Here is a 17,650-nt window from a genome sequence, read left to right as displayed (position 1 = left end):
CATCCACTCTACTGCTTCTCAGTCTGCATACTATTCCGGTAAGTGTAATACTACTGACACCTAGTGGTTAGTTTCTGTACTCACATCTACAACTACACTGTTACTACACTATGCACTTTGAATATGTACAATTCTAATTGCTGTATTTTCTATGTCTGTTTACAGTTTTACAATGTTAAAGTTAAACGAGAAAAGATTCATGAAAGCTAATGGAAGATTAAAGGGATACTTCAGGATTTAGCATTAAGCTTTGTATTAGTAGAAAACCTGTAGTATTTTCGAATTACCTTGCTTTCCACCCTCATATCCCCCTGAGAGGAGAGATTTATGTATTTTTTATCTGGAAAAAATCCTCAGATGATGCAAAAATCGTCATATTGTGTCATCGGAGGATTTTCTGGCCAGAGGCTAAAGACTACAGCCAGTAGGAGGAGCTGTCCCCATGTTCTCAACCTGCCCATGGGGGGTGGGATCTCACTCACAGAATGTACAGATAGTTCAGCCGTCTTTCTTTGGAAGCTAAGTTAACAGGCTCTTGTTCTGTGGAGAAAACTTAGTAGGAGAAAGCTGAGTAGTATGGGTTACCATCATAGGCGTAATTTGCGGGTGGGACGGGTGGGACATGTCCCCACCACTTTTTGCTAAGGTCGATATTGTCCCCACCACTTTTGAAACATCTCGCGGCACGAATGTACCAATACAAATAAATAAAAGATCTCCAGTTAACTAGCAGAGCATTCATTTAGTTCGTTTGTAAGAGGCGATCTAGCACTGAAATGTGTTGTTTTTGAAATCAAGTGATCAAAGTGCTCGTTGTCGCTGCGAGCAGATACAGATACAGACACAGGCATGGATACTGTGTTCTCTTGTGGCTCGCGCACAGTCATCACTCGGACGCGTGCTTCAATCCGTTGTGGAGACTCTCTATTCGTTCCGGTGAAATTACAAAACAAAATGCATATAAACGTATGATTGCCTGATATACAACCACTGATAAACATAATGGGTTTTAATGAGAAAAAAAAAATATATATACGAGTGCGGATTAGAACCCACAACCTCTTACACGCTTGGCAATAGTTCTACCACTGGACCATTTCAGCAAACACAATTTTTTAAAGGATTTACCAATACCAACATATATCAAACCTCATTAAACGACAAATTAAACCCATGTACTATTTCAATCGATTGATGGACATGTTATTGTACATACATCGATTTATGATTTAGCATTCATAACCCCCCCCCCCCCGTAAAAAAAAAAAAAAAAACGTCCCACCCACTTTTTAAAACAAAGTTACGCCACTGGTTACCATCCTCTTTTTCCCGGACATGTCCGGCCGTCGAGATCGTCCAAAATGTCCGGGATTCGGCTTTTGCTTTCTGCAGTCGCCATTCATTGTTTACATGCACACCTTTTGTTTCAATCTAACTGAATTCATTCCGATTGGTGAATCTGAATGTAGTGTTTACATGATCGCTAAACAAGTGATCGGTTGATGTGCGTTTTAACATTGCTAATAAAATTCCCGCTCCTCCATGAGAGATGCGAGACCAGTGCGTCTCAGTAATCACACCACCGGCCTCGCGGCGTTCTCCCGCGGCCCTCAGCCTCGTCCTGCTCGCCACAGTAAACATAATGAATGGGGACTGTAGAACGCAAAAGCCGAATCCTGGACATTTTGGGCGATCTCGAAATCCAGGGCAAACGGAGACTCATGGAGACTCGCTAGTAGCCTAGCTTTGTTGTTTTCAACTGCGCTCTCTTACCGGTAGGCATGGCTTGGGAGGGGCCTCCTAGGGCAGCGAAGCAAGTGCATTCTGGGAGTTGTTGTCTTTCATCCACATAAGCCAAAAATACATTTTCTGGCTTTTCTTAGTCTAGAAAGCTCCAAATTCAAAAATAATTTCACATTTCTTCTACATAAATTACCTATTTTAAATACACATTCATCTTTCCAGAGGTGAAGTATCCCTTTAAAAGCCATGAACCAATATCTCGCCTGTTCACTCTCTGTCTAGCTGGATCAAGAAGTGACACGTCTAGTGAGGACAGAACAGATATACACATTTAGATTAAATATGCCATTCTCATTAATGGAGTTAAGCACTTATATTACATTAAATCATTATTGAGAAGTTACAAAGAAAGTACATTCTAATAAATAGAATATATATGTTGTGGATGCGATGCTTTTGAACACTTTTCCTGTGGCATGCTGTGTTTGAATGTTTTAACTACAGCGAGGATTGCTTACCATGATAATAGCAGATTGTCTGAGAAAATATTTTCGCGCAAATAGTGCACAATAAGGCCTATCTGTTTCCATTAAAAATATAAATCACTTAAGAATACTATTTGGCCAGTGGAAAAGATTGAGAAAAACTTTCTCTGAAATGTATTTTATACGATTTGATTTATTTATTCAAAAACAAGACAAGGATAGGCTACTTTTTTAGCAGTTTAATATGACGGCATGTCCGTATCTCATATTTTCCTAATGTCTTGTACCGTTAAACATAGTATCACGTGGAAGAATAGGAATATATGCAAATTATATGCAGATGAGGATATGCATAGAAAAACGAGGTGTTGTAAGCTCCATATATGGTTATTTCGGGGAGGAGATGCATGTGCGCATAATCTGGGAATGACTGGGATTTATTAAGGGAATTCTGCACAGGGTCAAGTCTGATTTTTTTTTTTTTTTTTTGCCATACGCCATTTTTGGCTTTCGGGCGCACGTACACTTTTAGTAAGGATCCTACGCACAGTTTTATAAATGAGACCCTAGGTCTGTGGTGTGGCGCAACTCGGTGATCACGTCAGGGGAGAGACCCTGACCCTGGTGCAAGTCTCCAGCAGATCAGCTTGGTATACTGGGCTATGGCCAGAAAGTAATCGCTCGTCCAGCCTTCCACGAGCCATCTCTTCACTCCCTTGGTAACTCGAGCCAGCCTGGCACGCCATTACCTCCACCAGCTTAACATACGCGGGGCTGGGAGGACTTAGTCATTTCAGCCCCTATTAGAGTATTAAATCATGCTAGTCTTTTTCAATCCCTATGAAAATAGTCTTGGTGCATTGCTTACAACTTAAATGTGTTTGGCAAGATAGGCTGTGACCTGCCAGATAGGATGAATCTAGTAGGTGTATCAATCTGATATTCAAATTATTCTATTTTGTGCATAAAAAGAAACAAATCACCCTGATTGTTTGATAATAGTTTACAAGAGAACATAAAAACATACATTTAATTAACCACTACAAATATTAAATAATGTTACATATATATAAATATATATATACACACTACTGGTCAAAAGTTTTAGATCGGTAAGATTTTAATGTTTTTAAAAGAAGTCTCTTCTGCTCACCAAGGCTGCATTTATTTGATACAAAAAAAAATATATATATATTGTAAAATATTATGACAATTTAAAATGATTGTTTTCTATTTTAATATATTTTAAAATGTAATTTATTTCTCAGATGAAAGCTGAATTTTCAGCATCATTACTCCAGTCTTCATTGTCACATAATCCTTCAGACATTATTTTAATATGCTGATTTTATGCTAAAAAAAAAACATTCATTATTATTTTCAGTGTTGAAAACAGTTGTGTACAATTTTTTTTCAAAATTCTTTGATGAGTAGAAAGTTCAAAAGAACAGCATTTATTTAAAATATATATTCTAACATTATAAATGTCTTTACTGTAACTTTTGATCAATTTAACTCATCCTTGATGAATAAAAGTATTGATTTATTTTATTTATTTCCCCCCAAAATAAAATTAAAATTCTTACTGACCCCAAACTTTTGAAGGGTAGTGTTTAATGTTACAAAAGCTTTCCATTTCAGATAAATGCTGTTCTTTTGAACTTTCTATTCATCATAGCATCATGAAATAAAAATGTAAATAACTGTTTTCAACATTGATAATAATCATAAATGTTTCTTGATCTTCAAATCATCATACTGGAATGATTTCTGAAGGATCATGTGACACTGAAGACTGGAGTAATGATGCTGAAAATTTAGCTTTGATCACAGGAATAAATTACACTTTACTGTATATTCACATAGAAAACAGCTGTTTTAAATTTTTATAATATTTCACAATATGACTTTTTGTTGGTATTTTTTAATCAAATAAATGCAGCCTAGGTGAGCATAAGATACTTCTTTTAAAAACATTCAAAATCTTACCGATCTAAAACTTTTGACCGGTAGTATAAGATGTAAAAAAGTACTCTTCCAATAGTATTTTTCCTTAGTACAAGCAAATCACCTACCTCTCCATAGTGATGACAGATCTTCTTAAGTCTTTGTAAAATTACTATGAATTGATCACAAACCCACAGACTTTGACTCTATCTACACAACAAGGCGAAAAGAGGCACAATGGATCATTTTCCCTCAAAACCATTCACTACCAAGTACAGGCAGTGACACACAGGAGCAACACCACAAGCCAATAGATCCATTGTTCTCCCTTCTGTTTGTGTTTCTTTTATTGTGGTTTCCAACATGATTCTGTCACAGAGCCATCATCTCAGTTAGTCTTCAACCCTTTAAAGGCAATGGATTTTTTGTTTAAGTCCTAAAAGGGGGACTAATTTTAACACTAATTATAGTAGATTGTTCAGTTATGTTTTTCTAATGGTTGATCTTCATTTCTTATTTAAAATGAGAAATATAATAGTCATATCATATAATTTAAGGACATATCCGTAATCTGGGAAAAAGCAATAACAAAACAACATAAGGAACCTGAAAAGGAGAATCAGTAATGACAAACTTGCACGTGTCATAGCAAGTAAAAACATTAATGAGATTGGATAAAATGCAGCAGTGAAGAATAATAACTTCTGAAGAATAATGACTTCAAAAGTCTTGGAATAAGTCATTTGAACTATATGAGACTTTTGTCTCTTTTTTTTTCCTTTTTAGAGTTTGTGTGTACAAAAACAACAACAAAAAACCGGCTATACCAGCTTCATACCAGCACTAACCAACATCAGAAATCAACACAGCTGGTGTTTATTCTGGATTTCTCACCAGCCTGCCTGGATAAACTGATCCAACACTCATAGTTTCTTCCTGTTTATCTGATGCTTTATACCTACTAAATAAAACAAAACAGGAGAGAGGTCATAATGACTTCCACTCCCATAAAAGGCAGAAAGAATTTCGCAGGATAGTTACATTTTAGTTTCTGTAGACACATTCCTTAAAAGGATATTTTCCAGAAATGAAAATTCTGTCATCATTTACTCACCCTCATGACATTCCAAACATTTTCTGGCAGATATTTTAACTATTATAACTAACAACTGTTTTACTTTTATGCAACAGATGTGATTGGGGTCCAAAGTAACATTGGACTTTCATTATTTTATGCATCATGAGTAAATTGAAGTTAAAATTTGGAGCTATGAACTTTATAAACTGTTCCTAAACTTGTCCCACCAAGAATCACTACTGGAGAAAATACATATAATTGTAAACTTTTGACTCAAGCTTAAGCACAAGATTAAGCTCTTGTAACATATGGTGTGATAACTCCCAGTACATTCAACAATAATAAGTCCAACAAATAAATAAGAACTTAGATCTCTGATAGATAGTGTAAATGTGTAAATGAAGTAGACAGATTCAATGCTTTGTTTTAGCAGGCATTTTTCTATGTCAATAATATATAAAAATATATTATAAAGTACCTTGTTGCAAAGGTCAAGCAAATAAAGTTGACCCTAAATTAGTTTTTTTTTAGTTTTTTTAAATGGGGCATTTTACATTGGCAATTTAAAATAAATATCAGTTCAGTCAATAAGGAACAACAAAAAGACAAGTAGCTTAATGTCTTTATTTTATATATGATATACACCATATATATATCTTGTTTTTCTCACAAATAGCACACGGGAAATCATCACAATATGTTGATTTTTATTTTATTTTTAAGTAGATGATTATACACAAAAATATCTTGTTCCTGTGTATGTTGTATGACATTTGTTCTTGCATATATACAATCTTTGTGTAACACAGAGTAAATGCAAGCACATGGGACTGTTGAGACTTGCAGGCTGTGAGATATATCAGAAGCAACACCTCAGGTATTTAGGACTGTAATTAACCTTTTCCAGCAATCTCACCATATAAATACAGTGGAAATGTGAGCATGTCGGTTTTAAAGTCAGCTTGCATAAAGGAATACTGTCTGATAATAAGTATTGTTGAAGCTTCAGTGTATTTAATCATAGAATAATAATAACTAGAATTTTTTTAAAATCGAAGTCTGTATCTAAACTGGATGTCTTTCGTTGGTTGCATGGAGCCAAAGCCCCATCGTCTGATATCAATGCCTGGAATCTCTTCATTTGGATTTTTCAGCTCCAAGTCAAAGTAGGACAACATGAGAAAGACAAACTGCTTCAGCTCATTTGTGGCGAAGAATCTTCCTGGACACATAGTGGTTCCTGCTCCCCAAGGCATGTTGTAATACTTGAGTTTCTTTCCACCCTTGTAGAAATCTGTCTTTTTGCTTCCATCTGGTGTGAGAAAACGGTCATACTTGAAGGTCAAGGGATCTGGGTAAACTTCTGGGTCTACCTGAACAGCTGTGTAGGGGAAAATCGCCACTCTGTCACCCTCACGGATCTTGTACTCTTGTCCGTTGGCCATCTTGATGGTCATATCCTGCATGACAGCTCTTGTAAGGACAGGGGCAGCTGTGAGACGGAGGGTCTCCTCCACTGCACTGTCTAGAATGGGAGTTTTGAGGAGCATATCCCTAGTCAGGTCAATTAGTGGCCCACCTTGTTTTACTTCCTGCCCAGTTTCTCTGAGCACCCGCTCAACTTCATTCTTAATGCTGTTCATAGCCTCAGGGTGTTTCATCAGATACAAGAGTAGCCAGAATGCTGCAGGACCTGTGTTTCCTTGAGATGCCCACAGAAGCAGAAACATGTATCGATCCTGCATGAACTCTTGCATGCCCTGGTCAGCTCTCACCTGTTGCTGTTCATGTATCCATCCGCTGATGTTGTCTCTAGATCTCATCTTCTGCACTGAAAGTGTGTTCCAGAACAGCCTTTTCAAACGCTCTGACTCCATCTTCTCACTGGGTCCCAGGACACCATAAGCCAGATTCGGGAATAACTGGTCATATTTTCTGAATTCCCAGAAAAGTTCATTCGAATGCTCCCGGTCAATTTCCTTAGCTTTTTCCAAAGTCCCTGTACTTTTGTGTGACTCATTACCAAACAGCGCAAGATAGCCAGCGCGAAAGACAATGTTGTAGCTGTAAGCAAATAGTCCAGTTTCTTGCCATGGCTTGTCATTCCCAGATCCAATGCTGTGGAGCATCAAATTCTGAAGATTGCACATCATAGCCTGAGTCATGACAACCAGACCATCTCCCATGAGGTGCTTGGTACTTGATGCCTGGAGAAACTTGTGTTCATTTTCCAAGGAATGATAGCCAAATACTCTTGCAACTAGTAGTTCTGCAAATTTAGTAAAGTCCAGCTTTGTTCTTGACTCTTTCACCACTGGGCCAAAAGAAAGTGGATCTGTAATGAAAGTGAAATAAAAGCCTCCTAGCTGCACTGTAAAAATATCTCCATGTTTTTCTTTCATTCGCTGCAGGAATTTGGCTGTGTCCTTCCTGAATTCCAGAACATGACCAAGCCAGGGAATAGGTCCCTTATCCAGACGGGGTTCTCCAGGTCGCCTGCGGCGAAAAGACCCCAAAAGGTAGAGGGCCCCTATGACAGAGATAAAAAGTGCAAGCAGGATTTGAAAAAGGCTGCCCATGTTCCTCTTTTGGCGTTCTCGTAGCTGCACTATGCTCTCTTTTTAATTCCTCTTTCCTGGCAGCTGTGTGTAGGCTCCACCTCCTGCAGTTATTCCAAATCACATGACTTCTTGTGAATTTCTGTAGTGCAGGGAATGATTGTTTTTGTGTATGCAGTTCCATTCGCTGCAGGAATTTGGCTGGGAAATAATCCTTTTTATTTATTTTTTGTGCTATATTTTAAAACATAAGTTGGACACTATTCAGATCATTTATGCGATCAGTTTATCAACATTTTGCTTAGATTTCACTTAAACAATTTGACATTTTGGGTGAATCACATTATTAAATTGCCATAATGTATAAGATCAGGGCTTCCTTAAATGAAGAAGAAAAAAAAAAAAAAATGAAAAATTCCCAACCAAGGTGATATCATTTGATATTTGTCACTTGTTACATGTCCAGATGTACTAAATGTATCATTTATAAATCGAATAATTTATTTTCTGAAATGAATGTTATATAGTAACAAATAGTATGTGAAAAGAAAGCTGGGGTTTAAATATCAAATTGTAAGTACAAAACATTAATAAATCTATTAACTAATAATAATTCAATAGTTTAATACTAATCATTCACACACTATGGCTAGGAGGAAGCAAATAATAGTTTATGCTGGATTCAGATTAGCCTACTGTTATAGTCAAATGTCTATCTTCTACATCACAGTCTGCAGATATATGTCATGATGTAGAAGGGAAAGGATCAAGGCTGTTCTTATCACTGAGATAAGATATATTTTGTTGCAGTAGTTAGATATAACCTTGATGTTGCAATAAAGGTTACCTTGATTCATTGCCTGTTGCTAAATGTCTACCAATACCTGCATTTACTTTACTTTACAGAGCACTGAAGAATAACAGACATATTAATCAGTACAGTTTGGTGAAATGTATATGGTCCAATTTCCTTAAATATTAATATTATTAATTGTATTTTGTAAATGCTGAGTTTAGTTAACCATTGAAGATAAAATATTAGCATGTCATTTTAGATCCTGAACATCAGTAATGTCAACTATTCAGAATGACCTAACTTAAAAAATGTAAATGTTATTTATTTATTTGTTTGATTGTTTGCAATATATTCATGTTTAGTCAGAGGCTTTTATCCAAATCGTATTTGAGGAACACAACAAGCACAACGAGCAATTTATCAAGAGCCAACCATACTTAAAATACTAAAATGGCAGTTTTAAGAGTATGAAGTGATGTTCCTTATTTTTTTTAATTGCTCTGGGAAAAAAAAACAATGGAAAATGACTAAATGTAAATGTAATACAAATAAAACAGTGTAATAATTTATGGGAGAGTTCGTTTTGGATAATCCACATCATTGATTTTCAGGAAGATCTTGCTGCTCATCATTTAAATAGTTGGTCAGTGTTTGCTGTAGCAGTGTGCAGTGCTCTGTCAGAGTTCATCTGAAACCCTCCACCTTCCCGAGCTCCACCTAGATCTGCTACAGGCAGTTTCATATATGCTATCTGTGCAGCAGCAGTATGTCTTACATGCTCACAGCAGTGTGTCTGTAATATGTATTGGCACTGGCGGTAGCAAGTCTCTGTACTTGCTCTGCAGCAGCAGCAGCAGCAGCAGTGTGGGGTAGTGATACATACAGTATGGAAGAATCTCTGCAGTAGGTCCTTCCTGAAAAGGGACGGGACCACTACAGATGCAGAGAGGAGGCAGAGCAAAATCTGTCATGGGAAAGACACAGGTTTACTGACAGGGAAATCACACCATGAGAGAATACACAAATGGGATTACCGGAGGGTACTGGGGCATCTAGCCCAGTACAGAGGCTGACCAGCCAGGCATGCATCTCAAGTACTGGGCCAGGCTTCAGACGCCTCTTGCACTTCAGACTTCCAAAGAATACCTGGAGGAAACCCCTGGTGGAGTGAGCCCTTACTCCGCAAATCGAAGTTGATGGTGTTTATTGTCAGCAACCTTTTATAGTCATGCCAGTGACGCCATATGACTGTCGTGGTCAAAAGCACTGGCCTGATTTCTTATTTGCCTTAGACACCGGCACACACTGGAAGCATTCTCAGGTAACCAGGTTACATATGTAACCCTAAGACGTTTGATGACCAGTGACCATAATGTAAAATACAAAGTTGTTATGAAAATAAATTATTTAATCTTGAATTCTAAATCCATCTATTTTCTTTGTAGGATCATATGGTGGAGCTTATCCCTGCATCTCAGACCGAAGTCAGGGAAACACGCAGACCGGAGCACCCAGATGAACAGAGTCGTTACTGACCAAATGGGTGGTGGTCCCCCTCAGTGGAAATCATTAGCCCCTTTTACACATTAAACTCGGTAAACTACTGTAAAATTACCAGATTTTGACTTTTCCAGTAAATACACAAATTTTCTGTTCACACAAGCAATGGTATTTTGTCTTTTTACTGGTGAGACACTATTTACACATCAGTACCAAAATTCCGGTACACTCTGGGGTGTCAATCATCTGAAATGATCTATAAACTCCATCTATAAGCACCGTTTTCATCATTCACCATCTGTCCAATTTGACAACATTGCATTTTAGCCCTTTAGGGGGCCATATGCTCACTCCCCTAAAACCGCAATATGGACAAAGTGGTGTGTGATGAGGGTGTTGTAAATTCCTTTTAGCAAATGTTTAAGTTTAAAAAAATTACTCACAAGTATAAAAATTTGACCTCCTCAAAAATACACTATTCGGATACTGTACATCTAGGCTAGAAATACTCTTTCTGACTTAGCCATTCAGCTTGATAAAGGCCCTAGTGATTGCCTCCATAAGTTTGAGAGCAACAATTTAAATAGGCCTTGAACTTTGCATTATAGATACAGGTTTTTTTTTTTTTTTTTTTGAGAGACATGACTTTTAAACAGCAAACAAGTAATGAATTTGACCTTCCATTGTAATTTCTGGAGAAAAATAAATAAATAAAAAGATAGAATATAAAATGGTGTTTTATTTGTAAGTAAAAAAAAAATAATAATCCTGGTAAAGACTGTACAAATCTGTAAAATATATAACAAAATACCAGTGTGTTGCATTATATAACTATCCAACAATCCAAACTTAAAGTAAAGTTCTAGAAGATAAAAGAAAACAAAAGAATAATTGAGCTTTGTTTAATTATGCTTCTAGCAGAGTCATTTTTAATCCAAACTGTGAAAGGTCAAGGCTACCGTTATCTTTATGATAAGAATGTTGGGGAAAGGTCACTTGTTGAACTGATTCAGCATATCTCAAAATCTGTTGAAAACATTGTATTTTACATTGTCAATATTAATGTTTTGCAGAAAAAACAGCATTTTAGCTTGACAACAACATGCTGATAGTGTTTTCCCCCCACCTCACAGGGTTTAATCTTAAAGACACACACACGCGCACACACGTTATTTTGACTTTGGTTTTATTTTTGCTGAATCAGCCATTGCTTGTGGAAAGAAGCTCAACTAACTTCAACAACAAATGTTGTCATTAAAAAAATTTATATAAAACCAAGCTAATATAAACATATAAACTGCAAAAAATATGTGTTTATAATTATATGCGAAAATAAACCGTAGTGAGTAATGGAGTGGAATCTGTGTTGGTATAATTATTAAACTGAGATACACACAGTAATCTTTTCTTTTCTTTTTTTTTCACAAGCTTTTACATTGGCTCTGGTAGTAAATTATTAGGTCGTTCAGCACAAAAGCTCAGGTCATGGATCTGATATTGCTGAACTGACCGTAGCTCTATAGCACCATCCTGACAGGACATGTTTGATGAACTGTTGCTTTCCTCAAGCAGATACTCCCTTGGACTTTTGGAAGCATTTCTCAATAGTTTCCAGACTTTTTTGTTTAAAAATATATACAAAAGAGGATTTATGAAAACATGCATGAAAGCAATACATTCTGTAACCTGAATAGCAAAGTCCAAGTGTATGTTAGTGGAACATGTATAAAAAATGTGAAGGTCTTGCAAAGCATGCAAGAAAATTACAACACTGTAGGGGAACCAGAGGAGAAAAAACATGACAGTGAATCCAATTTCATATTTAAACATCTGGAATGTGTTCCTTACCACAGAAACACATGGTAGTCTGATGGAACAAAATAGGAGCACTAAAAATGGTATGACAAACCCAAGTATGTTCATCTGAAATCTTACATAGATTTTCCAGCCAACTTTATTGTGGAAGTTGAAAGTGCAAATGTTCAGTTCATGGACCTTTTGAGTCTCAACAAAGCTGACATGGACAGCAGCAGCCAAAACTGATAAAAGCCACACCAAAATGCACATAATAGTATTCCTCTTTGGACTGTTGAAGATCCTGATGTTAGAAACAACACATACAATGTCCATAAATCTTTGCAAGCTCTGACTAGCAACAAAGAGATTGCTGCTATACAAACTGACCATGTAAATCAATGTGATTGCCTTACAGCTTTGATCACCAAAGATCCATTCACTGCTGGCATACACTGCCCAGAATGGAAGGCTCAGTGTAAAAATAAAATCCGATATGACCATGTGCAGAGGCAACACCTTCCTCAGAGTTTTGTATTTGATGAACAATATTAGGAGGGTTAAATTAGCAATAATGCTCAGCGCACAGGTAATGGAGTAGAATATAGGTAGAAACACACTGCTGAATTCCTTCAGATGTGTCTTCTTGCAGAGTCCATATTCTTCAAGTCCTTCTGCATTATGATAGTCCTCATAATTGCTGTTGTCCTCTGAGTTTAAAATATCCATGGTTTGAAATCAGCTGTAAGTCTTTGTTGCAAATTTTTGTTATTGATAGAAAATCCCTTTAACTTAAGAGTACTTTCACATAAGTATGGCACTCAGGATACTTGCCCATAAACGTTTTCCATTTCATTCTTCAGGAAAATCCCAGTCTGTTGGAAATACAAAAAAAAAACAGCCGTAAGCATGGAAAATATTAGCATGGAGTGCACATCCTGGAATGCTAATACTAACACAATGGCTCTGAGAAGTAGTTTGCAGTTCTAAAGCACTTTTTTAGAGCAGTCTATATCAACAATAAGAGAGGAAACTTGCTTCGCTGAGCATTGGGAGGAGCAGGAAATGGGCATATCACTGACAAACACACATAAAATGCAATAGTAATTTTGCTTTTCTGGTTTGTCTTACCCTAATGAAAAAAAAAATATATAGTATTCTTAAGCACAATTTGTCCTTTAGTATAACTAAATGTATTTGTGGCCCACTATAAATTGGTATACTTAACGTCTGTTAAATTGGAACAACTAATTTTGTACTAAATGCATTTTACATTTACAAATTACATTTTACATTTGCATTACATTTATATTTGTACAAATGCATTTATTCAACTAAAGTTGTATTTAATATAATTTTCAATTACACTGCAAGAGTGTTGATAATACATTCATATTATACTGAAAACAAACTTTTAGTGCTTTTAAAACACATTGCATTCCAAGTAAATTTGAAGTTTGATAATGGCATCATTATTTTGTGCTTCAAATACAATAAAGTAATCTTTATAAATAATGGCACAGCTTAACACACCTTCTACTGACATTTTACAGGCACACCCAGTATACCAGTAACTCGCATATCCAGAGAACATCAGTGAAACTGTAATATCTTCCATATAAATCATACTACTACATGAATTTAGTTGAAGTTAATACTTAACTTTCTGTTTACAACAGTTACAGTAACAGACATAACACACCATGCCTCCTGCATGGCACATCTTCTTTAACTAACTTTTCCAAGCTAGAACACAACAACTTTGATACACAAATGACACCTAGTGGTTACTTCAGGATACTACAGAAACAATGAGAACATATATTGAATGTAGGATCCACCACGTACTAGAATCGAACACGCAGGGACGTGCACAGGAATTTTGAGGGGCAGTTGCTCTGACCTGAAAAAAGGTTCTTTAACGATTCTTCTTGATAGCACTGTGTGGAAAAATGTAGTCATATGCTTTTCAAAAAAAAACAAGTGGTTTTATTTATTTGAAAGCTTAAAGGAGAACTCCGGTCAATTTTAACATTGAGCTCATTTTTTTGTACATTTGGAGTGCTGTCAGTACAGAGAACAATGACAAAAATCGGTGTTGCCTACACCGTGTTATCCTCGTTTAAAAATTTGCACCCTGTTGACTTCAATGGGGCAAGGTTTAAACCTGCTTTTAGCCTCTTAACATCCTTGATGTGTCATTACAAGTGCACAGGTCACGTGAGTGATTCCTTCTGAGTGAACGCGGGTGAATCTGACTGCAGTAGATGTGAAAGAAATATATAAAAAATTATGTTTATTCAGCCAGTAAATCGACAAAATCGGTAAATCAGTAAATCGACAAAATCGATTGTGGACTTCGACCGAAAACAGGATGTAAATACAGGTATGTGTGCTGGCTGAATAAACATAATTTTTTATATATTTCTTTCACATCTACTGCAGTCAGATTCACCCGCGTTCACTCAGAAGGAATCACTCACATGACCTGTGCACTTGTAATGACACATCAAGGATGTTAAGAGGCTAAAAGCAGGTTTAAAACTTGCCCCATTGAAGTCAACACGTTGTAGGCAACACCGATTTTTGTCGTTGTTCTCTGTACTGACAGCACTCCAAATGTACAAAAAAATTAGCTCAATGTTAAAATTGACCGGAGTTCTCCTTTAAGCTTGAGTAAGCAAACTGTACTTTTTATGTAATTTATGTAATAAATAGAACCTTATTGTAAAGTGTTACTGATTAGTTATACACCGATTTAGACGTCTCCTGAGTTCAGTGTTGGAAAGATCAGTTGTTTTAACAACATTCATTCAAATTAATCGGTTCAAAGGGATCATTAGTTCGCGAATTGGACGTGTCATGCGCGCTGTGTGATTATCCCAGCAGTTAGGACATGGGCATCCAAGATTTGTGTCAACACAGAAAACATTTCATCACTGGATAGTTTTTTTCGTTTAATTAAAGTTTTATGTTTTATGTCAGCTGAACGCTTTTCAGAGAAGATAAGGCAACAGTAGTTTCAGTATTCTGGCCGAACTTACCGGGCAGAGAGTACCGATCTTAGACCGAAAGCAGCTTAGCCTGCAAAGCGGGAACCTCTAGGTTATAAAACCTTATAAATGTAGACGGGGAGGCCCAGCCTGCCGCCATACAGATATCTTGCAAGGCAATCCCACTAGACCAAGCCCACGATGAGGCCACACCTCTCGTGGAGTGCGCTCTGACACCTAATGGGCATTGTAAGCCCTTAGAGGTATAAGCCAGCGTTATAGCATCGACTATCCATCTGGATAGGCTCTGTTTCGAAGCGGCAAGTCCTTTAGAACGTCCGTAGAGTGAAACAAAGAGCTGCTCTGTCTGTCTGAAAAAAGACGTGCGAGACACATAAGTCCTTAATGCCCTGACCGGGCAAAGGAAGCTGGCGTCCTCCTCCTCGTTAGAGACCGGCAGGGCAGACAGGGAAATCACCTGAGCCCTGAACGGTGTGTTGAGGGATTTGGGAACGTAACCGTGCCTCGGTTTTAGTATGACTTTCGAGTCATTTGGCCCGAACTCCATACAAGTCGCACTCACCGAGAGCGCTTGTAAGTCCCCTATGCGCTTTACTGAAGCGAGAGCCAGAAGAAACACTGTTTTGAAAGACAAGTGTTTGATATCTATTGATTGAATTGGCTCAAATGGGGCACCTTTCATGGCCTCCAGGACAGTGGAAAGGTCCCATATGGGAACTGAGGGAGGTCTGGGAGGGTTTAACCTTCTGGCTCCTCTAAGGAAGCGAATGACCAGATCGTTCCTTCCCAGTGACTGGCCAAGCGTTGGTTTTGAAAACGCTGTTATGGCTGCCACGTACACTTTGAGCGTGGATGGGGCTCTGCCTTCATCCAGTAGCTCTTGCAGGAAGGAGAGAACCTCCGTCACCCCGCAGTTCTGGGGTGAAAAGCCGCGTGCTGTGCACCAGCTAGCGAACACGGACCATTTTGAGGAATAGAGCCGTCTCGTAGAGGTGGAGGCATCCCGAGGTGGACACCACCTTCACACTCGAGGAAGTCCCCAGGCTTACTCCTGACTGGTACCAGTCGGTCGCTTTCCAAGGTGCCAGTGCTAAGATGCATTTCTGATCAACCTTGAGGCGAAAATGACCGGAAGTCCACGCTCTGCACGGCACTCGCGTCTGCAGCCAGAACTGCAGCGGGCGCATGCGAAGCAAACCCAGCTGAAGGGCTGCCGATGCTGCGGCCATGAGACCCAGCATCCTCTGAAATTTTTTGAGTTGGACTATAGCGCCGCAGCGGAAGGATTTCGTCATGTGCTGCGTAGCCAGTCTGCGCTGCGGCGTTAGTCGAGCTGTCACAGACAGTGAGTCCAATTCTGTGCCCAGAAAAGATATTCTCTGACTGGGAGACAGTGAACTTTTCGCCCAATTGACTTCGAGACCCAGATTCTCGAGATGCTTGAGTAAAATGGTTTTGTGTTCTATGAGCTCTGAGTGTGACTGAGCTAGAACCAGCCAATCGTCCAAGTAGTTCAGGACAGGACAGGACAGGTCCCTGAAGTTTCAGGGGAGCGAGGGACAGGCCAAACGGCAGGACTGTGTATTGATATGCCTGGCCCTCGAAGGCGAATCTCAAGAATCGCCTGTGACGTGACGCTAACTGTATTTGGAAATACGCGTCTTTCAGATCTATTGACACAAACCAGTCCCCCTGGCGAACTTGCGAGAGGATTTTCTTGGTCGTGAGCATTCTGAACGGGCGTTTTGAAAGCGCTTTGTTCAGCTGTCTTAGATCTAGAATGGGTCTGAGACCCCCGTCTTTTTTTGGAACCAGAAAATATCTGCTGTATAGCCCCCCCTCGCTCTGAGCTTGAGATAAAGGCTCTATGGCCCCTTTGCTCAACAGTTTCGCAATTTCGGCACAAAGTAGATGTGCTACTTCCTTTTGTACCGTGGTTTCGATCCGCGCCGCGCAGCTGTGGCGAATAGCCTCTTTTTATAATGTTCAGCACCCATTCTGATACCCCGGGAAGCTTTGCCCACGCGTTCGCATGGATAGCTAGGGGTTGAATGAGATCTGGGCTCTGGCCGTGACTTAGTGGCGGCCGGAGAGCCTCTGTGTGCTGTAATATAGACACCGCACTTGCAGCGTTCGAGGCGGGGGGTGCGCTTATAACAGCGGGCGGTCCGCCTGTGCTCGACTTTTTCGCGGCGGGTAGCTGAGAGATGGCGAGCGGGGGGAGAACCGTAGGATTCGGCATGTCTGTGAGTGAATGTGGGCGCGAGACAGCGGGCACATTTGCACTGAAAACACCGTCTGCACGAGCAGACTGTATGTGCGTTGGTTTCGTTTTTACAGAAACTGAGAGACATGCAGTGTGTAGTGTTTGTGGGCACTGGGACGTGGGCACGCTCACTACATTTATTGCGCAATCGACATGAGTCGATTTTATGTGCGCGAGCCCTGTGGGTCGGGCTGTGTTTGTGTGTAGGAATGGGCACTGGGCAGTGGGCATTTTTACTACACTCATAACACCATCGGCCGTGGCCGGAACACCAGAAAATACACTCTTTACAGGATTTATCTGGGTCGCCGTAAAAACGGCGTTTGTGTGCAGGCAAGCGGGCAGTGTAACCGGCTTGTTTACTGCAGAATACACTGGAACAGTCGTATGTAATGGAACTGAACGAGCGAGAAGTTTTGGTGGAAGTCCGGCCGCAGCGGGACTTGAACACCGTCGTTTTCCTAGGCGG

The 17,650-nt window shown here is 39.0% G+C and overlaps 3 protein-coding genes across 3 annotated transcripts in view; all 3 read right to left on the bottom strand.

Moving 5' to 3' along the window:
• The window catches only part of gjc2 (gap junction protein gamma 2), a 131,346-nt gene extending 126,955 nt beyond the window's left edge, over positions 1 to 4,391 (bottom strand). Inside the window, exon 1 of the mRNA XM_084411627.1 lies at positions 4,304 to 4,391. The gene's annotated coding sequence lies outside the window, so the exon portion shown is untranslated. The remainder of the gene's footprint in view (positions 1 to 4,303) is intronic.
• A 1,466-nt stretch (positions 4,392 to 5,857) lies between these two features.
• Positions 5,858 to 7,888, bottom strand: LOC311292140 (5-beta-cholestane-3-alpha,7-alpha-diol 12-alpha-hydroxylase-like). The gene has a single exon (XM_084411680.1). The coding sequence runs from the start codon at positions 7,830 to 7,832 to the stop codon at positions 6,300 to 6,302; it is 1,533 nt and encodes a 510-aa protein (XP_084267806.1). The 5' UTR covers positions 7,833 to 7,888; the 3' UTR covers positions 5,858 to 6,299.
• A 2,960-nt stretch (positions 7,889 to 10,848) lies between these two features.
• LOC311291255 (atypical chemokine receptor 2) lies at positions 10,849 to 12,935 on the bottom strand. Its single transcript, XM_084410179.1, has one exon. The coding sequence runs from the start codon at positions 12,628 to 12,630 to the stop codon at positions 11,539 to 11,541; it is 1,092 nt and encodes a 363-aa protein (XP_084266305.1). The 5' UTR covers positions 12,631 to 12,935; the 3' UTR covers positions 10,849 to 11,538.
• Positions 12,936 to 17,650: the final 4,715 nt, after the last annotated feature.

The sequence above is a fragment of the Rutilus rutilus genome (genome assembly GCF_951802725.1).
Source record: "Rutilus rutilus genome assembly, chromosome: 6".
NCBI lineage: Eukaryota > Metazoa > Chordata > Actinopteri > Cypriniformes > Leuciscidae > Rutilus > Rutilus rutilus.
This window is presented reverse-complemented; position numbering and strand designations above follow the sequence as displayed.

Excerpts from the sequence above, each read along its gene's own strand:
- LOC311292140 (XM_084411680.1), bottom strand. The coding sequence starts at position 7,832 with ATGGGCAGCCTTTTTCAAATCCTGCTTGCACTTTTTATCTCTGTCATA.
- LOC311291255 (XM_084410179.1), bottom strand. The coding sequence starts at position 12,630 with ATGGATATTTTAAACTCAGAGGACAACAGCAATTATGAGGACTATCAT.